Source organism: Macaca fascicularis, chromosome 14 (assembly GCF_037993035.2).
Source record: "Macaca fascicularis isolate 582-1 chromosome 14, T2T-MFA8v1.1".
Classification (NCBI taxonomy): domain Eukaryota; kingdom Metazoa; phylum Chordata; class Mammalia; order Primates; family Cercopithecidae; genus Macaca; species Macaca fascicularis.
The window spans coordinates 76,087,142-76,111,673 of record NC_088388.1 but is presented as its reverse complement, the minus strand read 5'-3'; the positions used below and the strand labels follow the sequence as shown (position 1 = coordinate 76,111,673).

The 24,532-nt window shown below is 49.5% G+C and overlaps 2 protein-coding genes across 18 annotated transcripts in view; one reads left to right on the top strand and one right to left on the bottom strand.

Moving 5' to 3' along the window:
• Positions 1-11,923, top strand: part of GDPD4 (glycerophosphodiester phosphodiesterase domain containing 4) — an 85,352-nt gene extending 73,429 nt beyond the window's left edge. Inside the window, exons 16-17 of the mRNA XM_005579162.3 lie at positions 730-782; positions 11,176-11,923. Of these exons, the coding sequence (XP_005579219.3) occupies positions 730-782; positions 11,176-11,534 (412 nt within the window). The 3' untranslated portion in view covers positions 11,535-11,923. The remainder of the gene's footprint in view (positions 1-729; positions 783-11,175) is intronic.
• Positions 11,924-13,208: 1,285 nt separating this feature from the next.
• MYO7A (myosin VIIA) overlaps positions 13,209-24,532 on the bottom strand; it is an 85,435-nt gene continuing 74,111 nt past the window's right edge. For 8 of the 17 annotated variants that reach the window (XM_045371251.2, XM_065528759.1, XM_065528755.1 and 5 more), the window contains 11 exons: positions 24,161-24,314; positions 22,781-22,936; positions 22,198-22,303; positions 21,006-21,119; positions 19,898-19,985; positions 19,601-19,707; positions 17,075-17,260; positions 16,507-16,623; positions 15,416-15,499; positions 14,465-14,584; positions 13,209-13,842 (listed from right to left, as the gene is read on the bottom strand). In XM_045371251.2, the coding sequence (XP_045227186.1) occupies positions 13,753-13,842; positions 14,465-14,584; positions 15,416-15,499; positions 16,507-16,623; positions 17,075-17,260; positions 19,601-19,707; positions 19,898-19,985; positions 21,006-21,119; positions 22,198-22,303; positions 22,781-22,936; positions 24,161-24,314 (1,322 nt within the window). In that variant the 3' untranslated portion in view covers positions 13,209-13,752. Of the gene's footprint in view, positions 13,843-14,464; positions 14,585-15,415; positions 15,500-16,097; positions 16,624-17,074; positions 17,261-19,600; positions 19,708-19,897; positions 19,986-21,005; positions 21,647-22,197; positions 22,304-22,780; positions 22,937-23,273; positions 23,614-24,160; positions 24,315-24,532 lie in introns of those variants that run through there. The other 9 variants (XR_012423550.1, XR_012423551.1, XR_010580932.2 and 6 more) reach the window with 6 other exon arrangements.

Genomic DNA, 24,532 nt, shown 5'->3' with positions numbered 1-24,532 from the left:
GCCCAGGCTGGAGTGCAGTGGCATGATCTTGGCTCACTGCAACCTCCACCTCCTGGGTTCAAGTGATTCTCCTGCCTCAGCCTCCCGAGTAGCTGGAATTACAGGCACCTGCCACTGCGCCTGGCTAATTTTTTTTTTCTTTTTTTTTTGAGATGGAGTCTTGCTCTGTTGCCCAGGCTGGAGTATAGTGGCGTGATCTCGGCTCACTGCAACCTCTGTCTCCTGGGTTCAAGCGATTCTCCTGCCCCAGCCTCCCAAGTAGCTGGAACTACAGGCATCACCACACCCAGCTAATTTTTTTTACTATTTTTAGTAGAGATGGGGTTTCATCATATTGGTCAGGCTGGTCTTGAACTCCTGACTTCATGATCTGCCCGCTTTGGCCTCCCAAAGTGCCGGGATTACAGGCGTGAGCCACCCTGCCTGGCCCATGCCTGGCTAATTTTTATATTTTTAGTAGAGATGGGGTTTCACCATGTTGGCCCCACCTCAGGTGATCTGCCTGCCTCAGCCTCCCAAAGTGCTGGCATTACAGGTGTGAGCCACCATGCCCGGCCCATAATCTTTTTATCTGTACAAGAATATTACATTTGGGAATCCTTGCAGGCAAATGCTATAGGATTGTAAGTTTCAAGATGGAAGGGGGAAGAAGATCCTGGAGGAGGAATGTTAGAGGAGACCATGGTTCTTTAGACCCCTTCATTTCATGGATGGTCTGCTTCCTTCTAGGCGGAGAGAGACTATAAAAGAAAAATTGTTTGAAACCTCCAGCACTCTCACAGGTAAAGTCAAAGGCCTAGCCCACTCCTGTCTCTTCATCCCTACCCATTGCTTCCAGGAGACGGAGGCTGCTTTTCATGTCCCTGACAAGAGCTGAGGGTGTCTGGAAAGTTGGGGGTGGGACCAGGGTAAGTATGGACTGGGCACAGATTCTGGAGGACTCTCTACGTCAGGCTTCAGATTTTGGATTTCATCCTCTAAGCAATGAGGCCCCTTGGAAGATTTCAAGCATGGGTGTTTACTTCTTCATATATTCATGTATCATACAGCCACTGAGTCCACACTTTGTGCCAGGCACTTAGATAGGGGCTGAAGATAACCGAAAGATGTCTGTGGAGGGTGCCCTGAGAGAGAGGAGGGGCTAGCCCTCAAAGAGCAGTGAGGAAGAAGGTAAAAGTATAGCAGTTGACATCATTGGGCAAGGCATCTAGGTCCCGGACAGAGTAGCTGCTGTGCCTATTAGGGGAAAGGTGCTTTATGGGTATCATTTATGGGTGATATATGTTGGAGGCTAGAGGAAGAAAACTTCAGCGGTCCTGGAATTGCTTAAACTAGAGTCAAGTCACTTCTTATTGGCAATTAGGAGATGGCATATCACTTTCATTCACACAAGGAAGCGATATGGTTAGATTTCTGTGTAAAGGACTGAGGAAGTGAACTAGGCTTAGTATAGGGAAGGGATGCTATAGTTTATTTCTCTGAGGGTTGTGAGGATGATCACACAGTGAGTTACTAGTTTTGGAAGCCAATGCAGTGTCAAAGGGAAACCATCTGGGAGGCAGAAGACTGTGCGGTGTGGGATATAATTTCCTTCTGCAACTCCTGGAGACAAAGTTGGAACAGTCACAAAATCATGAGTTAATTTAATTTCTTATGGACAATGGTGAAGCTCCTGATATTCCATGTACCAGCTGGCAGATGAGTGGAACTGATACAATACTTAGGGTTGCAGGAATGGATCCTCAGGGATCATGAAAAACTAAGTTTAGAAATTTGAATAAATTAAATAGAAGGCAGTGGTCTTTCATATGCTGTGCAACTGAAGGTTTAAGCCAAATTTACCTAGATCTGAGGCAGGGAGATCTCAAGTTACATGGTTACTTGAGTTACAAGTTACATGGAATTTAAGATGACTCTACTGGCTATGTTAGAAGTCTGAAACTAACTGATGATTCCAGCTAGCTTGTATCAGTAGCTGTTCCTTAGTAAGCTAGGGCTGCCATAACAAAATACCATAGACTGGGTGGCTTGAACAACAGAAATTTATTTTCTCACAGTTCTGGAGGCTAGAAGTCCCAGATCAAGGTGCTGGCAAATTTGGTGAGGAGCCCTAGTGAGCACTGTCTTCTTAGCTTGAATACAGCTGCCTTCTCATTGTGCGTTCACATGGCCTTTCCTCTGTGTGTGCTTGGGAGAGCAGGATCTCTGGTCTCTCTTCCTCTTCTTATAAGGACACCAGTCCTGTTGGATTAGGGCCCCACCCTTATGGCTTAATTTAACCTTAATTACTCCTGAAGTGCCCTATCTCCACATACAGTCACACTGAGGGTTAGGACTCTGACATATGAAATTGGAGTTGGGGGGACATAATTCAGCCCATAACAATAGTCCAGTCAAGAAGTGATAAAACATGGAGATGAGGAGGAAACATGACTGGGAAAGAAGTTTTGAAAGTAAAATTGAAGAACTATATAAACCTAGATAAAAGAGGTGGCTTAGAAAAAGTATTCAGTTAACTTGACCCTACCCACTACTGTGTTGAAATGGTGATAAGAAAAGGTGAGTAGAAAATAAATGAAGGATTTTCTGTTTTTAAGAGCTCTTAGGTTGCCTGTTACAGAAACCAGTTTTTCTTGATCTAAGCAGAAATAAAAGGCATTGGAAAGCTATTTGAGTACCTCAGAGAGATACCTAGAAGGTGCAGGACCAAGTTTAGAATCAGGGAAGGAACAAGGAAGACTAGACAGAAGTCAAGACCTCAGCCATAATCACAGCCCAGATCCATTCAAGTTGAGGAGAATGGAGCTTCATTTGCTAAAGACAGAGTGCCATTTGTTGCCGCATACCACCTCCAGGATTGGCACATACTGCTGCACCTACTGCTGCACCCATGTCCACCACCAGAAGGCCTCTCTAGTGTGAGGGTGTATTTTTCAGCAATTTAAGTCAATTTTGTTGTCTTCTGTCTTATGTAGTTTCTTATGTAAAGTTTTCAGTTGTCTTACCCCTGTTCCTCTGTTTGTAACATGTCTTTTTTCCTCTGGCTACATCTTAAGATTATTCCTTTTATTATTGGTTTTTAGTAGTTTGATTATGGCTTAACTTGGTGCGTGTGTGTGTGTGTGCATGTGAGAGGGAGAGACTATGTTGATTAGGGTTTGCTGAAATTCTTAGATCTGTCGGAGTATAATTTTCATCAAATTGGACATAATTTTAGTCTTTATTTCTTCAAATATTTTTCTGCCTCTGCTCCCCTACTGCTTTCTGGGATTCCAGTTACACAGATGTTAGTTTATTATCCCATAGGTTACTGAGACTTTTTTTTTTTTTTTTTTTTTGAGACAGAGTCTTGCTCTGTCGCCCAGGCTGGAGTGCAGTGGCGTGATCTCAGCTCACTGCAGCCTCCACCTCCCAGGTTCAAGTGATTCTCCTGCCTCAGTCTTCTGAGTAGTCATTTAAAATATTTAATTAATTTCCTTTATTTTTAGATAGATTCAATTGCTGTGTGTACTAGTTTTTTGTTTTGCTTGTTTGTTTAGAGGCAAGGTCTCATTTTCACCAAGTCTGGAATATAGTGGAATGATCATGGTTCATTGCAACCTTGAACTCCTGGGCTCAAACAATCCTCCTGCCTTAGCCTCCCTAGTATCTGGGACCATAGGCACAAACCACTATGACTGGCTAATTTTTTTAAAAAAATGGTAGAGATGGCATCTCACTATGTTGCCCAGGCTGATCTCAAACTCCTGACTTCAAGCAGTCCGCTTGCCTTGGCCTCCTAAAGCACTGGAATTACAGATGCGAGCTACCCTGCCCAGCCTATATTAGTTTTTTATTGCTATATTTTAAAAAATTACTTCAAACCTAGCAGCTTAACACTATACAAATATATTATCTCACAGACATGGGTTAGATAGTTCCTTAGTCTTTACAGGGTATCAATTGGGGCTACAATCTTATTTGAGGTTTATGGGCCTCTTCCAGGCTCACTGCTTGTTAGCAGTGTTAAGTTCCTCATAGTTGTAGAAGTGAAGTCATCTCTGTTTTCTCAATGGCCGTTAGCAGGGTTTTAGTCTGAGGTCCTAGAGGTGACCCTCAAGTCCTACCCACATGGTCCTCACAACATGGCAGCTTACTTCTTCAAAGCCAACAAGAGAATCTCTCTCCAGTCTGCTATGATGAAGTCTATGTAATATAATGTAAATAATCAGAGTAATTATCCCAGAACCTTTGTCATATAGCATAACCTAATCAAGAGAGATAACTATCCTGAGGTCTGTTCCAAGATGGCCGAATAGAAACAGCTGTGGTCTGCAGCTCCCAGCATGACCGATGCAGAAGACGGGTGATTGCATTTCCAACTGAGGTACCTGGTTCATCTCATTGGGACCAGTTGGACAGTGGGTGCAGCCCATGGAGGGCAAGCAGAAGCAGGGCAGGGTATCGCCTCACCTGGGAAGTGCAAGGGCTCAGGGGATTTTCCTTTCCTAGCCAGGGGAAGCCGTGACAGACTGTACCGGGAAAATCAGGACACTCCAGACTTAATACTACGCTTTTCCAATGGTCTTAGCAAACAGCACACCAGGAGATTATACCCTGTGTCTGGTTCGGCAGGTCCCATGCCCACAGAGCCTTGCTCACTGCTAGTGCAGCAATCCAGATGGAACTGTGAGGCCGCAGCCTGGCTGGGGAAGGGGCATCTGCCATTGCTGAGGCTTGCAAGTGGCAAGGAAGCTCACATTAGGTGGAGCCCACCACAGCTCAACAAGGCCTGCCTGCCTCCCTCTGTAGACTCTACCTCTGGGGGCAGCGCATAGCTGAACAAAAGGCAGAAGAAACTTCTGCAGACTTAAACGTCCCTGTCTGACAGCTCTGAAGAGAGCAGTGGTTCTCCCAGCGTGGTGTTTGAGCTCTGAGAACGCACAGACTGCCTCCTCAAGTGGGTCCCTGACCCCCATGTAGACTAACTGGGAGACACCTCCCAGTAGAGGCCAACTGATACATCATACAGCCAGGTGCCCCTCTGAGACAAAGCTTCCAGAGTAAGAATCAGGCAGTAATATTTGCTGTTCTGCAGCCTCTGCTGGTGATACCCAGGCAAACGGTCTGGAGTGGACCTCTGGCAAACTCCCCCAACAGACCTGCAGCTGAGGGACCTGACTGTTGGAAGGAAAACTAACAAACAGAAAGGAATAGCATCAGCATCAACAGAAGGGACATCCGTAACCAAAACCCCATCTGTAGGTCACCGTCATCAAAGACCAAGGGTAGATAAAACCACAAAGATGGGGAGAAACCAGAGTGCCTCTTCTCCTCCAAAGGATCACAGCTCCTCGCCAGCAACAGAACAAAGCTGGATGGAGAATGACTTTGACAAGTTGACAGAAGTAGGCTTCAGAAGGTCGGTAATAACAAACTTCTCCGAGCTAAAGAAGGATGTTCGAACCCGTTGCAAGGAAGCTAAAAACCTTGAAAAAAGATTAGACAAATGGGTAACTAGAATAAACAGTGTAGGGAAGACCTTAAAGACCTTAAATGACCTGATGGAGCTGAAAACCATGGCAGGAGAACTATGTGACACACGCACAAGCTTCAGTAGCTGATTCAATCAAGTGGAAGAAAGGGTATCAGTGATTGAAGATCAAATTAATAAATGAAGTGAGAAGTTTAGAGAAGAATGAGTAAAAAGAAACGAACAAAGCCTCCAAGAAATGTGGGACTATGTGAAAAGACCAAATCTACATTTGATTGGTGTACCTGAAAGTGATGGGGAGAATGGAACCAAGTTGGAAAACACTCTTCAGGATATTATCCAGGAGAACTTCTCCAACCTAGCAAGGCAGGCCAACGTTCAAATTCAGGAAATACAGAGAACACCACAAAGGTACTCCTCAAGAAGAGCAACCCCAAGACACATAATCATTGGATTCACCAAGGTTGAAATGAAGGAAAAAATGTTAAGGGCAGCCAGAGAGAAAGGTCGGGATACCTACAAGGGAAGCCCATCCAACTAACAGCGGATCTCTGGGCAGAAACTCTACAAGTCAGAAGAGAGTGGGGGCCAATATTCAACATTCTTAAAGAAAAGAATTTTCAACCCAGAATTTCATATCCAGCCAAACTAAGCTTCATAAGTGAAGGATAAATAAAATCCTTTACAGACAAGCAAATGCTGAGAAATTTTGTCACCACCAGGCCTGCCTTACAAGAGCTCCTGAAGGAAGCACTAAACATGGAAAGGAACAACTGGTACCAGCCACTGCAAAAACATGCCAAAATGTAAAAACCATCAAAGCTAGGAAGAAACTGCATCAACTAACAGGCAAAATAACCAGCTAACGTCATAATGACAGGATCAAATTCACACATAGCAATACTAACCTTAAATGTAAATAGGCTAAATATTCCAATTAAAAGACACAGACTGGCAAATTGGATAAAGAGTCAAGATCCATCAGTGTGCTGTATTCAGGAGACCCATCTCATGTGCAGAGACGCACATAGGCTCAAAATGGATGGAGGAAGATCTACCAAGGGAAAGTAAAAAAAAAAAAAAAATCAAAACAAAACAGGGGTTGCAATCCTAGTCTCTGATAAAACAGACCTTAAACCAACAAAGATCAAAAGAGACAAAGAAGGCCATTACATAATGGTAAAGGGATCAATTCAACAAGAAGAGCTAACTATCGTAAATATATATGCACCCAATACAGGAGCACCCAGATTCATAAAGCAAGTCCTTAGAGACTTACAAAGAGACTTAGACTCCCACACAATAATAGTGGGAGACTTTAAAATCCCACTGTCAATATTAGATGGACGAGACAGAAGGCTAACAAGTCCTGGATATCAACAGGACTTAAACTCAGCTCTGCACCCAGTGGACCTAACAGACATCTACAGAACTGTCTACCCAACATCAACAGAATATACATTCTTCTCAGCACCACATCACACTCATTCCAAATTGACCACATAGTTGGAAGTAAACCAGTCCTCAGCAAATGTAAAACAGAAATCACAACAAACTATCTCTCAGACCATGTGCAATCAAATTAGATCTCAGAATTAAGAAACTGAAAACCGCACAACTCCATGGAAACCGAACAACCTGCTCCTGAATGACTACTGGGTACATAACGAAATGAAGGCTGAAATAAAGATGGTCTTTGAAACCAGTGAGAACAAAGACACAACATACCAGAATCTCTGGGACACATTTAAAGCAGTGTGTAGAGGGAAATGCCCACAAGAGAAAGCAGGAAAGATCTAAAATTGACACCCTAACATCACAGTTAGAAGAACTAGAGAAGCAAGAGCAAACAAATTTAATAGCTAGCAGAAGGCAAGAAGTAACTAAGATCAGAGCAGAACTGAAGGAGATAGAGACACACAAAAAAAAAAACCCTTCAAAAAATCAGTGAATTCAGGAGCTGGTTTTTTGAAAAGATCAACAAAATTGATAGACTGCTAGCAAGAAGAAAAGAGAGAAGAATCGAGAGAAGAATCAAATAGATGCAATAAAAAAGGATAAAGGGGATATCATCACTGATCCCACAGAAATACAGACTACCATCAGAGAATACTATAAATACCTCTACGCAAATAAACTAGAAAATTTAGAAGAAATGGATAAATTCTTGGACACATACACCCTCTCAAGACTAAACTAGCAAAGATCACCCTCCCAAAACTAAAGAGAGAAAGGTCGGGTTACCCACCCAAATTCAGAAGTTGAATCTCTGAATAGACCAATAACAGGCTCTGAAATTGAGGTATTAATTAAGAGCCTACAAACCAAAAAAAGTCCAGGACCAGACGGATTCACAGCCGAATTCTACCAGAGGTACAAGGAGGAGCTGGTACTATTTCTTCTGAAACTATTCCAATCAATAGAAAAAGAGGGAATCCTCCCTACCTCTTTTTATGAGGCCAGCATCATCGTGTTACCAAAGCCTGGCAGAGACACAACAGCAAAAGAGAATTTTAGACCAATATCCCTGATGAATATTGATGTGAAAATCCTCAATAAAATACTGGCAAACCGAATCCAGCAGCCCATCAAAAAGCTTACCCACCAAGATCAAGTTGGCTTCATCCCTGGGATGCAAGGCTGGTTCAACATATGCAAATCAATAAACATAATCCATCACATAAACAGAATCAATGACAAAAAAACACATGATTATCTCAATAGATGCAGAAAAGACCTTTGACAAAATTCAACAGTCCTTCCTGCTAAAAACTCTCAATAAACTAGCTCCTGATGGAACATTTCTCAAAATAAGAGCTATTTATGACAAACCCACAGCCAATATACTGAATGGGCAAAAACTGGAAGCATTTCAGGCCAGGGCCATCAGGCAAGAGAAAGACATAAAGGGTATTCAATTAGGAAAAGAGGAAGTCAAATTGTCCCTGTTTACAGATGACATGATTGTATATTTAGAAAACCCCATTGTCTCAGCCCAGAATCTCCTTAAGCTGATAAGCAACTTCAGCAAAGTCTCAGAATACAAAATCAGTGTGCAGAAATCACAAGCATTCCTGTACACCAGTAACAGACAAACAGCCAAATCATGAGTGAACTCCCATTCACAACTGCTACGAAGAGAATAAAATACCTAGGAATCCAACTTACAAGGCATTGCCAAGACAATCCTAAGCAAAAAGAACAAAGCTGGAGGCACCACACTACCTGACTTCAAACTATACCACAAGGCTACAGTAACCAAAACAGCATGGTACTGGTACCAAAACAGAGATATACACCAATGGAACAGAACAGAGCCCTCAGAAATAATACCACACATTTACAACCATCTGATCTTTGACAAACCTGACAAAAACAAGAAATGGGGAAAGGATTCCCTATTTAATAAATGGTGCTGGGAAAACTGGCTAGCCATATGTAGAAAGCTGAAACCAGATCCCTTCCTCACACCTTGTACAAAAATTAATTCAAGATGGATTAAAGACTTAAATGTTAGACCTAAAACCATAAAAATCCTAGAAGAAAACCTAGGCAATACTGTTCAGGACATAGGCATGGACAAGGACTTCATGACTAAAACACCAAAAGCAATGGCAACAAAAGCCAAAATTGACAAATGGGATCTAATTAAAGAGCTTCTGCACAGCAAAAGAAACTGCCATCAGAGTGAACAGGCAACCTACAGAATTGGAGAAGATTTTTGCAATCTGCCATCTGACAAAGGGCTAATATCCAGAATCTACAAAGAACTTAAATTTACAAGAAAAAAATCAACCCCATCAAAAAGTAGGCAAAGGATATGAACGGACACTTTTCAAAAGAAGACATTTATGCAGCCAACAGACACATGAAAAAATGCTCATCATCACTGGTCATCAGAGAAATTCAAATCAAAACCACAATGAGATACCATCTCACACCAGTTAGAATGGCAATCATTAAAAAGTCAGGAAACAACAGGTGCTGGAGAGGATGTGGAGAAACAGGAAAGCTTTTACACTGTTGGTAGGAGTGTTAACTAGTTCAATCACTGTGGAAGACAGTGTGGCGATTCCTCAGGGATCTAGAACAACAAATACCATTTGACCCAGCAATCCCATTACTGGGTATATACCCAAAGGATTATAAATCATGCTGCTATAAAGACACATGCACACGTATGTTTATTGTGGCAGTATTCACAATAGCAAAGACTTGGAACCAACCCAGATGTCCATCAGTGATAGACTGGATTAAGAAAATGTGGCACATATACACCATGGAATATTATGCAGCCATAAAAAAGGATGAGTTCATGTCCTTTGTAGGGACATGGATGAAGCTGGAAACCATCATTCTGAGCAAACTGTCACAAGGACAGAAAACCAAACACCGCATGTTCTCATAAGAGGGAATTGAACAATGAGAACAGTTGGACACAGGAAGAGGAACATCACACACCAGGGCCTGTCATGGGGTGGGGGGATGGGGGAGGGATAGCATCAGGAGAAATACCTAATGTAAATGACGAGTTAATGGGTGCAGCAAACCAACATGGCACATGTATACATATGTAACAAAACTGCACATTGTGCACATGTACCCTAGAACTTAAAGTATAATATAATAAAGAGCAGTAGCTATCCTATGATAACCCCAAAGATTCACAGCCTTTGTAAGGTATATATCCCTTAGATCAGAAAAATATATCAGAAAAAATAGACTTTAATCAAAAAAGCCTTCACAAGGGAAGGCATATGATTGATCACTGAAAACTACAAAACTTCAGTGAGAGAGAGAATACCCAAATAAATGGAGCAATCATGTTCATGAATTAGAAAATTTAGTATTATAAACATGTCACGGAATTGATCTAAAAATTCCCTTTCTCCTATAAAGCTAACAAAAAAAGGAAGCTCGTGAAGCTCCTGTTTGTAGCTGTTTCTTCCAGATTGAATTACACTCAAGTTAAAAAAAAAAAAACAACTTTGAATATTTATAACTAAAAGTTTTAAAAATGAAAGTAATAAAAATGTAAATCTAAGCAGAAAACAAAACCAAACCTGAGTTCTGGGTTTCTTTGGATTCTCACACTCTTCTAGATTTTGGCCACGCAGTTTTTCTGTATATTGTGAACGCCTAGATAATTTTAAGATATTTTCTTGTTTTTGTATATCATCCAGTTTTTAATTTGTCTTTGGTAGAAGGATTGGTCTTGATCTCCTAGCTCCATTATTAGAAGTATCTACCATCTATTTTTTTTTTCTGTAGGACAAAGTATTTATTGAGCATTTACTGTGTGACAAACACTTCTGAGCACTGTATATGTAGTGGCAAGCAAGACAAAGTCTCTGCCCTTTAAAAAGCCCTAATTTTAATTGAGGGAAGCCCTCATTTTTCTAAACTAATGGCTATGGAATACTTGAACTTTAAGCAAATGTCAATCTCTGCTTTCTGAGGATTTCCATGGTGAGCTAGAGCCTCATGCAGTAGATTCTTAAGCCCCAGCCCCAGGCTGAATTGGAGGGCCATAATAAAGTTTGCACAAAGCCTGAAGTAGGGGGGAGAGCTTGGAGGAAAGAACCTGAATGGGTAAGGGAGGGGCTAACATTTAAGAGAGAACTTGAATTTCACACATGACTGGCAGAGAGTGGAGAAGTGACATTTGAGGAATCTGTGTTTGTGTCTTTTCTATCCCACAGATACTCAGAGTAGAAGTGAGAATGAGGAAGATTTGCACATAGCCATGAAACCTGCCCGAGTTGTGGAAAGTCCTTGGACTCTAGCAGCCCTCTACCCAGCTTTATCCAAGAGTGGAAAGGAACACCAAGGCCGTTTCAATTTTGCAGCACCATCCAAGAAACTAGTACCTATCAAGAATGCTGTCACACCTTTGAAACCTGGCAAGCATGACATTCAACCACCGATGCCCACCACAGTCTTTGAAGTCACCCAAGCACCCTCCAGGCAGGCTAAAAGTAAGGCTACCTTTCAAACTACATTGCCCACCCTGAAGGTGGATAAGCCAACCATGCCCTCCGTAGAGGTCCCCTATCCTTAAATAAGAGACCTCTAAGAGATCCCCATGGCCGAATACTCCAAAGAATCCTATGTCACAATATATTCCACTGCATCTGACATATCCTTCTATGTTTCCAAAGAAGAATTATCCACATCTCCCCTGCTTCTTCCTCTTCCTCTCTCTGCCTAAGGGTGGTGATGGTGGGGAGTGGTTGGTAAAGGCACACAGAAGGGCCATTGAGGCTCTCAGGGGAACCATTCTGATCTAGCTTTCTATCAAGAATGCATCTCAAGGGGCTAGGCAAGGGGAAAACTGTTGTGTGTGGTCTTGGAACTGGTTGCTGTCAAGTTTATCTCATTCTAACACCTCCATAATATTCTCTGCTAAAGAAGTGACTGTGCATATAAGTAAAGGCAACCTCTCAGGAAGCCAGAGGTAGTGGTCTATTCTTTAGACCCCTCGTGATCAACCAGGGTGATGAAGGCTGGGGCGTGGGGGCAATAGTGATGCCATCTGAGTGATCTTATTCTCTGGGCCAGAGAATGAGGGGCATGGGTCAGGGACAAAGATCTCATCCCCACCCCACATTATCTGCCCTATTGTGCAGTGGGCTACTTCCTGATAGCCTGTGGTTTGCTGATTCCCTAATAAGAGGGTGGGTACAATCCATGCATACTCAAGAGCTTTTGGCTTTGAGGGGAAACCAGAGCTTAGAACAAGTATCTGGAGGCCCTTCTATCTGGGAGCCCAAAGTTAGAAGCCGCGAGTTGAGCTCTTCCCACTTACACTTCCTTTCTGGACCTGAGCCTCTTCTTTATGATGGTGATGTAAGGCAGACTACCATAGCATCTTCCTTCGGGCTCAGATCTCTCCTGGGCTACCTGTGGAGCTGTGTCCTCTAACAGCCACATTACTGTCCCAGAAAGCAGGGCTCTCTGGTTTGGGGCCTCCATTTACACACACCAGCCAGTCCTACACTAACAGCTAGGGAAATCAGGAATAGCACTCCCTGGGTAGACAGGCACATAGATGCTGATGACCCAGACACTGGAGTGTATGAAAAGCAGCAGGACCTGGCTCTGCTGAAGTATGTGACCTTGAGGGCAGATCACAAACCCTCCCAGCAAGGGGATTCTCCACTGTCACTTCTCTAGGTGCTCATCCCAGCCATAGCCCAAGGATGCCCCACCCCTTAGTCACACCTTCCCAGTCTGAAGCCCTCACCCACAGACCTACTCCAGTCATGGCCATACCTGGTTGTCCCATGCTGGTCACAAAGTAAAATTTTACTGGCACCCACTGGACATGAAGATTTAACCCAAGGCAGCATTGTTCTTGGGGTTCTTGGATGTGTCTTGATGAGCCAAGATGTTTCTGGCGGGTGCAAGGGCCGCTGTGGCTCCACTGGCCCTAGTTACAGCCCAGAAGCTGATGCCGCCTCTAGACGCCCAGCTCATGCACACTTAGGTCCTCACCTCCCAGCCTGATGTCCAGCACTTCCTCCCAACCCACCCCAATCTCAGTGGGTCCCTTTAAGCCACTTAAAGCACATCTTGAGCTCAAGCTCCCCAAACCCCAGACCCAGACCAGGTTGGCCCCAGCAGGTAAAGACCAAAGAAGTCGTTATGTAGGCTGCTCCCCTGCAAGGCCCTGTCCTGACCCCATATGCCCTTCCCTTCCACTTCCCCTCCCTGAGCAAAGACACTGTCAGGCCAGAGGATGAAACATGCTTTATGCCCTGAGGTGATCAGGAGAGACTTGAGCAGGGGCCCAACATTCACACTGCAATATAGAAAAGTGGTCTGTCCCCCTCATCCCACCTGTAGATCCAGTCCCTTCAGTTTCAGAGTATTCAATGCACATTTGGTTTGGTGGTTCCAAGTATAGAGAGCTAGATTGTCCTCTTAATTCCTCTATCCCTGTGGTACACAGAAAGTCAAAGGAAGTTGCATGGTGGGGCTGGTCTGAAACAGGAGACACATCTAAGGATCATAGGCTCTCATAACCAGGAAGGCCACAGCAAGCTCAGACTAGACCAACCCAGGTGCCAGAGGGGTGGATGGAGGGAAGTTCTGCATCCCAGAGAGATGCCTCACTGGAAGAACATCAGAGGCCCAGTCGGTATGGTCCGTGGTGGCTGGCCAGCCCAGCCTCACTGCCAGGATGGCAGAAGTCTTCCCCAGCTGCAGGGGTAGCTGATGGGCCTGAGCCCACTGCCTCGAGAGCAGGCTTGGAACCAGCACCTCCCGCTGACTGTTCACTTGCCACTCCTGGAGCCCCGCTGTTTGCTCATGGCTGTGAGCATCTGGCTAATGTAGGAAGTCAGGAGGTCATCCATCTTGTAGCCCTGGAAGCAGGGGTGAGAAGATAAGCAGAGCACATGGTGGGATGGGGCCAGCCACTCGGACCATAGCACAGCTCCCAGGAATCTGCAATGGACAGAACCCAGGACAAAGGCAAATCCCTCCCACTCAGGACTCATCTCCCATCTGCACAGTTGAAGGGTTGAATTCAGCCAGCCAGATGGTTAAGGTTCTACACTGTTAGGACCCCACGTTAGGCCCCTAGCTTGTGGGTCCCTCAAGTCACAGATCCCTCCCTCCAGGAGTGACTCTACTGGCTCTCAGTTGAGCTATGTCTTGGAAGTTTGAGCTTGGTCCAGGAGGTCTCGTTAATGGTTCCACTATTGAACTCGGGGACTAAAGGGCTGTCACTGCGCACTCAATCTCCAGATACTGAAGGCACTCAAACAACAGTTGTTGAATGAGGGGTCTGTTCCTCAGCCCCAGATTAAGTCCCTTCCCCAGACCTAAGCTGAGCCTCAAACTGACCTGACCTTGGCCCCAGCATGACCCTTGCCCATGACCCCAGGCCCAACCGCACACTACTGTTTGTTCCAGGCCCTGGGAGGCTGGCTAAGCTGCAGGCAAGGCAGGGAGCCCACCAGGCCAAGCAGGATGCGCCCTCACCAGTGATGTCTCGCAGAGCAATTTGCTCCCGCGCACCAAGTTTCCAATGGTGATGTGGAAGTAGGTGTTGCCGCTGCTCCAGTTGGAGATCTTGGTGAAGGGGTGAGTGGTGAGGATGTCCTGGGGGAGCAGAAAGGGCATGGAGAGGCACAGCCTGGGCCCTGTGGCCTCACTCACCCACACATGCCCTCACAGAAGGCCTCAGGCCCTCAGAGGAGCCCATGGCCCGAGGGAAAAGCCAGTTCTGCCATCCAGCTGTGGTGGGAAGCAGGTGCCTCCCCCTCCACACCTTGGTTTGGACACCCAGGGAAGTCTAGGAGGCTGTTGGGTAGGGGTAGTTGGGGCCAGAACTGGGAAATTGGGAGGCCTAAGGCAACTGACACTGTGGCCTGAATGAGATGGCCCAGGGAGAGTTTGAGGAGGGAGTCAAGAAGAAGACAGGGCAGAGCCTTGGGGAACACAGCGTACAGGAGCAGGCACAAAAGGGTCCAGGAAGGAATGACCAAAACACAGAGGAGAGCCAGGAATGTGTGACGCATGAAGCCAATGGACAGATGGTGGTCACGAGCCCTCTTCACTACCTGTCCAGTCAGACCCTCTGGGTGTGCAGTCGGGCTGCTCTGGCCCAGAAACACAGATGCACAGTCACCCCTGCACAGCCGGCCCCACAATCCACATGGGCAGAGCATCCAGTGATACTGAAAGGCCAAGTACTAAAAGGAGCTCAGATTCCATAGGAAGGAGTTTGTTAGTAACTTCAGGAGAGCAATTTTTGTGGAGCAAATGTTGGGTAAAGTCCCAGCAAACGCTGACAGCTTTTGAAGTCGCATGATGGGTGGATGAGTCTGGAGATAGATGATGGCTAGGAGGGCTTGCGGGGTTTGTTCCGGGACTGTGTCTGAGGTTCAGGCAGAGAAGGCCACCCCCACTTGCCTTCTTATCCCTGCTCACCTTTGTTCTGGGATCGATGAGGCTGACCCCATACTTGTTGATGGCAATTAGAAGGATCTCAGGGAAGTTTGGCTCTGTAGTTTGCTAGAAAAAAAGATGAGAAGGCATCAGATGGGGGCCCAGAGCAAGAAAAGCGTTTGGGGAAAGGAATGAAGCCTGGCCCCAGCTGGGATAAAGTCAGCCTCTCCTGTTGCCTATGCGGTGCTGACGGCCCTGCCATGACCTCATGGCCTCCACCTTCGCTGGGCCTCAGTGCTGCCCCACATCCCTACATGGGTCCCCCAGGCCATCCTTTGCTTTGTCCTCCCTCTCAGCCCAAGGGCATCTCATCTTTAAAAAGCCTCCTGAACCCTGCATCTGCCTCCAGCTACTTACCTGTTCTCGCACAGCCGAGCTTCTCAAAAGGCCTCCGATCCTAGCTGTGTGACAAGACCACATCTGTCCTCTCACACCAGCCTCCTCACCATACTCCTGCCTCTGTTGTGCCCCTCAGACCTCTCCTCCACCCACAGCCTGAGAGGCTTTCTGGCCATGTCACCTGGGTTGAAAACCCTCCAAGGCAGGCACCGCTGCAGGAAACCCAGCCTCTCACCTGCTTGGCAAGCTGCTGCTCTCCACAGCCTGCTCTTGCCTCCTGCCCTCACTACTTGCATTTCCTTCCCAGACCTGAGTTCTCACGCCTCCAGGCCTTTGTCTATGCGGGACCCCTGCCAGGAGCACTCTTTCCAGGGTCTCCCTGGAAAGCTCAGATATCACCTCCTCTAGGAGGCCTCCTCAGACCCGGCAGAACCTCCCGAGCTCTGCCACCTGGGCGAGGGCTCCCCACTGTCAGAGCATAGGCCGTCCTCCATTACCCCGGCCTGTTTACACGCCTGCCTCCACTGCCAGGCTGAGCTTTTGGTCCCTCTGTCCCCAGGACTTAGCCCAGCTAAGACGCTGAGCTGGGACAAGGCTGAGGGTACTGCCCTCCTTCCCTCACCAGGGCAGGTGTCCAAGGCCATGGCTGTTTCCCACAGTCCTGGGGAGGAGTCTCTGTGCCTTCTCAATGCCCTGTTCCCCTCCTCCTCTGTTCTGAGAAGCCCATGGTGTACCTTCACCTCGAAGAAGGCTGAGCCAAATGTGGGCCACTTGAAGATGAGCTTCAGGAAGGCCAGCTTGGCCTCCTCCTTGGACTTCCCTGCGTGCTTGTTGAAGTAGGCGACGATGGACTATGGGGACAGGGGGGTCAGGGCTGGGCTCAGTCCTGGGGACAAGCCTGCTCAGGGCAGGCCTGCTCAGAGCTCAGAGTCCTCCCCACACCACCCCTGCCCACTCCAGCCCCATCCTGGAGTGCTGTGAAGGGCTCTCCCCATATTGCAGCTAATGGACTCCCGACCTCCCTTCTCACCCCCAGGCAGGCAGACCAAAGGGTATCAAGGACAAGCAGGTCACCATGGTAACCAGGACAGGGCAAATGACTGCCAATTGGCCACTGAGTGCTTGGCATGGAAGACTGAAGGATAAGGCAGGCAGAGGAACAAGGGTGGGCGGCCTCATCGAGTACAGGAACCACAAGACACACCTCCCTGGGCTGCTGGCCAGCGTCTGCCCCCTTGGCCCCTGGGGTGCCCAGAGGCCCATTCAGGGCCCCACCATTCCTGCTGCCCACCCCATGCTCACCCGCTTCCAGTCATCAGGCGAGACCTGTCGGATAAGGTCCTGGGGCACCAGCTCCCGCAGCAGCTTGGGGATGCTGGGGAAGTAGGACTTGTCCTCCTCGAACTTGACCCTATAGATCAGCGCCCCCAGCTGCAGCACCTCCTCCCGCGTGCACTTGTGGTAGCCTCGGAGATACTTGGGCAACTCCTGCCAGAGACAGAGCAGGTCACAGGCGTGCAGGGACCTGGCAGAAGTGGGCTCTTTTCCTACCACACCAAGATCCCCAAGGCCAGGGTCTACCACCTTACCCCGCACATAGGCCCACCCACCTTTCCAGCCTCAGCTGACACTGCTCCCCCAGGGGAGATGGCACAGGACAGGGACAGAGCAAGTCTGCCTGCACAGACTCAGCACTCGGCAGTTGGAGCGCATGGCCTTGTCTGTTACCTCATATCCCCCTGTAACAGTCCAGTGAGATGAGCAGCCCCATTTCAAGATGAAGAAACTCAGAGTGACCAGCTGGCAACCCTGAGACTGTTCTATACCTGTCACCTCCTGGGCCCATTCTCCTTTGGAAGAGCCTCTCAGTCTGGCCTCCTTGCATTGGGTTCTCTTGAGACCAGCTGCTTTTAGCAGCAGCAGCAACAGAGGCCCTCACACCCCCTTGAACTTCCAGACCCCAAACCTGAGGAACTTATGCTGGGGAATCAGCTCAGGGCAGAGACGAAGCCTCTGAAGGGCTGGGGCTGCCCACAGACTCCTGGAGCCTTATGATCATCTCATGCACGATTTGAAAGGTAGAGAAACTGAGGCTGACCTGAGGACATACTGTCAATCAGAGACCTGAGTCAATCATTAGCTATCCTACCCACCCATCCATGTGGTTATGGGTCTATCTACCTACACATCTACCTCCATCCATCTCCCTACCTGTCCATCCATCTACCCACCCATCCACCCACTCACCTACCTACTCACCCATTCACTCACCAATATCCACCCATCAATTCACTCAGCATTCATCCTCCCACCTATATGTTCCCTGAGTCACCGGTTTACCTATTCCCCATTCATCAATCCAACAAGTATGCATTGAACATCTATGAGCCAGGCCCTTTAAGCAACAATGCCTACCCTCCCTACTCCCATGGAACTTGGAGTCTCAGGGCAAGGACAGACATTAAAAATCATACCAAACAGATACATAATGACAACCTTCGAAGGAATTGTTCACAGTGCCATAAGAGAATATAACAAGGTGACCTAATCTAGGCTTGAGGGCAGGGCAGACTTCCTTTAAGATAAGATGGCTGATTGACATCTAAAAGCTCAGTAGGTGAGGGAAGAGCATCCCAACATTACGACGGCCCCGTGGCACACTTGAGAAGTGGAAACAATCCAGCTGAGCCAAAGGAGAGCCAGGTACAAGGCAAGGCAGCAGGAGCAGGTAGTGGTACCACCCGGCAGGGCCACGGTCAGGACGGGGGTTATGCCCTAAGAGCAAGGGGAAGCCACTGGGGGAATCTGGAAAGCAGGACGACCACCCTGTGGAGAAAGGGTTGAAAGGGCCAAAATAGATGAGGAGAACAGGGAGACGGTCACTGCCTCCATTCTGGATCAGAGATGATGGTGGACTGACCCAGGTTGGGAAGGTGGTGATGGAGACACATGGGGGATTTTAGAGATATCCAGGAGGTACAGTCATCAGGTAAGTGATTTGGGACGTGGGAGAGGAGGAGCAAATGTCAAGGCTGACTCTGGGGGAACTGGCAGTCCAGGGGCCATGCACTCAGTGGGCAGCAGGGGGTGGGTGGGGAGGGGCATGAGGGAAAGGCAGATCCCAGGTTTGGATGAGGGCAGTCCTTCTCACTCCCAGGCCAGTGTCCTCTCTGCCACAGCAGCCACCATCCCTGCCTCCTCTGCCCTTCCTAGCATCCTGGTTTTTCTCCCACAGAATGGCAAGCAGGTTGGGCCCAGAAAAGAGCACCAGCCTGCAGTCATGAAGACCTGGAATCAAACCCCAGTTCCATTGGCTGTGTGATCCTACTTACAGCACGTGGCCTCTCTGAGTCTGTTTATCCCTCTGTCAAATGGGGACGACATGCCTGCTTCTTGGGGTTATTGGGAGGACAGAATGAGAGAAGAATGCCAGATACATAATAGAGGCTCAACATGCAAGCCTCCCTCCCGGCTTCCTTCAGGTGCCTGTGCTAGAAAATGTTTGCACAGAGGCCTTGGAGTTACCCAGTTACAGCAGCAGAATCTCAAAGTCAGAGAACAGCCCTGCACTGAAGGAGGGGCCTGAACAGGTAGGGATCAGAAGCTCAGAGGAGGAACTGTCAAGCCCCTAAGGGCTGAAGAGTCAGGAGATACAAGGATCAAGGGTTGGGCCCTCTCTTGGGGCTCCAGTGGTCTTGGCAGGAATCCTTTCAAGGCCAGGCTGGTACAGGCCCCACACCTGGCAAGGGCAGTGGGTCTCTGCTTTCAGGGCCAAAGTACAGCAACACTAGCCATGCATGAAGGCAACTAGAGTGCAGAGGTGCCTACCTGGTAATAGTGGAAGATGGAATCGGCCATGGGGTCCTTCCCTGGCACCGTGGTGGTCCACAGCTTCTTCATGAAGAACACCTGGTAGGTGAGTGAGGGCACAATTCCTGCAGCACAGGGCAGTCGGTCACCCAGAGGGTCCCTGCACAGAGGAGTGCTCACATCCCGAGCCCAGCCCAGCCCCAGCCCCAGAGGAGACCCTCGCTCAGGCCCGCCTAGGTGGGCCTCACAGCATGGCCCTGAACCTGTGCCTCCCTACTCTGGGCCTCAGATGATCCCAGGACCCGGCCTCATTACCGTCCTTGATGGGCCGAGCTTTCTTTATCCAGTCTGTCAAGTGTCGAACAAAGTCAAAGAAGAAGTCATTCTCAGGCACGCTGATGACCTGGGGACAGGGCCATTGAAGCACACTTAGTTTAAGAAACACTGCATTTTCTGACCTTCCCACCTAAGGCCTGTCTGGCAGCTCCTTCTCAGGGAAGACTCCACTTCCAGCCAGAAGGGGTTTCTGTGGGTCAGCCCCACCCTGCCCCATGTGCCTGTTGAGTGTCCCCAGAACAGCCCACTTCTTGCCGGGAGTGATGGTCATTCCATTCAGTGCCTGGGACACTGAAGGCTGCCTTAGACTCAAGGGAAACTGGACAAGAATGCAGCCCATCCCCTGGCTTGGACATTCTCTGGCATCCATGTCCAGATCCTCCCACAGCTCTGGGCACCCCTGGGTCTAGGACCTCATCAGGGTCACCTCTGGGTCCCAGTGTCTGGCACAGAGACAGTCATGAAGTGAGCAGACAGACACAGATGCACACAGAGCCATCAGCAGGCAACAGGATGAGGCACCTAACTCGGTCAGGGAGGCCTTCCCGTGGAGGGGGCTTTAGCTAGGCCTGGAAGACTTCCAGGGACAGAGGTATTTGGGGAAATGTGATGTGAGATGGTAGCAGGGGCATGAGCTTTAGAGTCAGACCCACCTGGAGCTCAGTCCCTGCTGTGTGACCTTGGACAAGTTACCTAACCTCTCTGAGTCCTAGTTCTTTGATCTATCAAGTGGGGATGATCACACCTTATTTCAAGGGTTAATTTGCCCTAGCATGGCAATTAAGGGCCAGTCAAAGCAAATCTGGAAAGAACGTGTGTTGGGGCAGGGTGAGGGTCTGGTGTGTCTAGAACACAGAGCACCTGGGCACATGCCCCTAAGAGGGTCTGAGCCATGTGCAGTGCCTCAGAAGAGAGAGAGCTGGGGGCAGCCACTCCATGTAAGGGATGGAAGAAGATGGCCAGATGCCAGTGCCCTCTTCCCCTCTCTCCCCTAGTCCCTCTGTCTTCCTTCTGCTGTCCATAAGTTCTTATTGCCCCAGCAAATCTCCCACCTTGGCAAAGGTGGCGAAGGTGGCGAAGGACCCACCTTGTCTGCAATTTTGACAAAGAGGCTGAATCCCTCTGAGGACTTGAGGAGCAGCCTGGTGGCGATGTTCTGGCAGAAGTCCTTGGCCTTGGTGCTGGACTCCACTTCGAAGGCCTGGGAGGGGCGGTGAGCACTGGGCTCCTGCAGGGCCTTTCCCAGGACCTGGTCCTCCCGGGCCCCTCTGGCTGTGCCTCCTATACTGAGCCCCCTCACGTGCCAGACACCCTCCTGTGGGCCCAGAGCTGGGCATGGCGTTTAACAAAAGGAAAGGGCTACACCTGTCTGGGTCTTCCCAGGTCTCCTCCTCCCGACCCTCCAAGCAGAACGTGGCCTTGGCGTCCAGAGTCCTGGGCCGGGGTGTACAAGCCTGAGTGACAGTGAGGGGTCCAGGGAGCACAGCAGGATGATTGGAAGGGTGATTGGGAGGAGGAGACTTGAGGTAGAGGAGAAGCAAACCCAAAAGTGGAGGGGAAAGCAGCCCAGACAGATGGGAGGGTTTGAGCATCTGGGGAAGTTTAGATGCAGGAGGAGAGACGTCTGGAGGGACAGGAACGGATGTGAGGAAGTCCTTGGTCCTTGCAACTAAAATCCTGTCGTGGCATTTCTGAGTCTCCAGCCTCAGACAAATTTCATCAACGACTCTTCAAATGAAAAATTTATCTGAATGAGACACTGTGTTGAGACAGGCAGGGGCTGGGGACCATGAAGGGCAGCGTGACTACAGGCATGACAGACAGGACCTTTGGCAGACAGGACCTGGATGGAGGGAACCTCAACCACCTCAGGTGGGGAGGGAGGAAGGGCTGTCGAGGTTCTGGCTGCAGGAAAGTGGGCTCAGGTGACAGGGGAGGCCTGGACCTGGGGACCAGCGGGGCCCTGCACCAGGGAGGTGCAAAGCCAGCTCAGAGGGAGAAGTGCTTTTCTCCAAGGCAGGTCCTCCTCAGAGACAGGGAGGGAGGGGTGCCCTTCTGAAGGAAGCTGCTCCAGGAAGCAGGGGCTGGATCAGGAACTAAGAGCCCCTGACCTGGGGAGTCGATGGCCTTTGTCCTGAGCTCTGACTCCACTATGGGGAAGGAGGACGAGGCAGCAAATGTTGGGTGTTGGGGGAGAGGCTTAAGGCTGCCTGTGGTGTCCACCCAGGAAGCCCGGCCCTGTCCTGGGCACTGCAGACCTAGAAGCTGGTGACCCTCACCTCGTCAGTGTCGTCAGGGAAGTAGACCTTGTGGAAAATCTGGGTGGTCTTGTGCTGGATGGCCTCCACCTCCACCAGGTGTGGAGGGTACTTCCGGGACCCATTTCTGAAAAGGTGACAGAGGCAGCAGGGAGCAGGTGCGTGGGACTGTGGAGACCAGGGGACCGGGACATTTGGAGGCAGACAACCCCAGTTCTGATCCTAGCCTGCCACTTCCTATGATGTGACTGGCCACTGAGTCTCCCAGAGCCTTGAGCTCCTCATCTGTAAAATGGGACGATGGGTGTGGAGAGGCCCAGCAAAGTGAAGAACGCAGTGCCCTTGGAGAGTATGAAGTGGGCCCTGGTGTCTGTGACCACCGATAGCCTGGGAGCTCTGGGCTGAGCACTCCAGAGCAGCCGGACTCTCCAGCTGCATCCCGAGCGGCTGCGGGGCCTGCACCTCCTTCTACCTGGCAGTTGAGGTACCCCAGGGGTTGTCCCAACTGCTATGTGGTCCTCATCCCCAAGGGGCTCGTTCCACAAGCCCAGTGTGGCCAGGAGCCTGCCCCAGTGTCTGCCCCTGCCCCTGGCGGCCGCTGTACCTCAGGGCTTTCTGGAGCCGCTGCAGGCAGTCGATGGCTAGTGGGCAGTGCTTTCGGGACTGCAGGAAGCGCTGCACGTGGGGCAGGAGGATGTTGCTGGGTGGGAAGAGGCCCGTGCACAGCCAGAGCAGCTCCCAACCTCGCTCCTCGCTGTACCTGCAGGAGGAAGCGCGGGCTCCAGCAGGGGCAGTTGCCATCAGGAGTCACAAGACCTGTACACCCCCCGGTGAGGGGGCCACACACCCCTCAGCTGCTCATCACAGCAGCACCGTCCCTCCCGACCCTTAACCTGTCTCAGGACCCCTCAGCCTACCTCCAGACCCCTCTCCCTGACAGCCAGATGCAACCAGTGCTACCCAAAGTGTGCTTGGCCCACTGCACCAGGCCACATACTGCTACCACATGGAGATAAGAGGCTTATGTCACAGTGAAAAGCCACCAGTTTACCATGCCCTCTGCTTCAGCTGAGGCTTTTTGTTTGTTTCCATAGCGAGACTTTCTCCATGAAGGAGGCAGCGTGATTTATATTTTGGCAGAAGCTCTTTAATTCACCTGTACTTTGAGTGGCAACAAGTTAGACCAGTCCCACCCCAGGCTCCTTCAGCGACCACTCTGAGCTTCTTGGGTCTGACAGTGGGAAGTTTGGAGGGCTTCTAGGAGGAGGTGGCATTTGAACTAGGCTTTGAAGGATGAAGCAAATTACGGCATGCAGAGACGGGGCTGAAAAGTTTTCCTGGCTGTGGGCACAGCATGTACAAAGGTTTGGCACTGTCGAAAGAGCTGATGTGTCGTTTGAGGATGGATTTGTGGAAGAGATGTAGAGGGTGACACAGCTGGGGAGGAAGGCGGGGGGCTGGGTGTAAGGAGAGAGGGTGGAGCTTCTCTCAGACTCTGAGAGGAGCCGGTACCTGACTTCCTACTCCTGCCTCGGGCTGTCCCAAGGAGAGGAGAAGGTGGCACCCTTTGGGCATTGGGCCCAACACCCAAACCCATGAGAGTTTTCAGCCAGTGCTTTCAGCTGACAGCCGGCCCAGCCTGCACCAGGGAGGGGACACTTGACTGAGCTGGACCTGCAGGCAGACAGCAGCATCTAGGCAGGGGAGGGGCATCCAGAGGGGGCTCCAGCCAAACAGGAGGAGCTGGGGCTGTTACCCTTAGAGGACAGACTCAAAGGAAGACAGCCACCACCTCCCAGTTCCTGCTAGGCCTTCCTTGGGCCTTGGAGCCAAGCTAGGATGTGAGGGGGCCCATGAGCAGCTCCTGGCTCTGTGTGAGGAAGGACTGCATCCAGGCAGAGCCAGCGGCTGTCTCAGGAGGGAAAGAGCTGCCCGTCACAGCAGGTGGGGTCTGCCCCTCGTCCACCCACCGTGCCTGGCTCACCTGATGTGGTTGTCGGTCAGCTGCTTCAGGATCTGCACGTACGCCTCATCCTTCAGGGGCTCGGCTTTCAGGGGACCCTCAAAGATCTGGTCGGTGAGCTCGTTGACAGAGCGTGTCCTCTTGGACGGGTAGTCGCCCATGTACTTGAGCACAGGTGGGGACTGTCAAGGAAGGGCTTGTGCCGAATAGAGGGGCACTGGCCTGGGGTCTGGAGGCCCCACTCCCCACAGGGCCTGCATCACCTGAAGCTGTGACACTGGGCCCTCAGGCTGCATACTCACAAAATGGGCGTGATCTGCCCCACCCTCTATCCTCGCCTCCTCACAGCCACCAGCCCCGCATCCCAAGCCCTCACAGCAGCTGGGACGGACT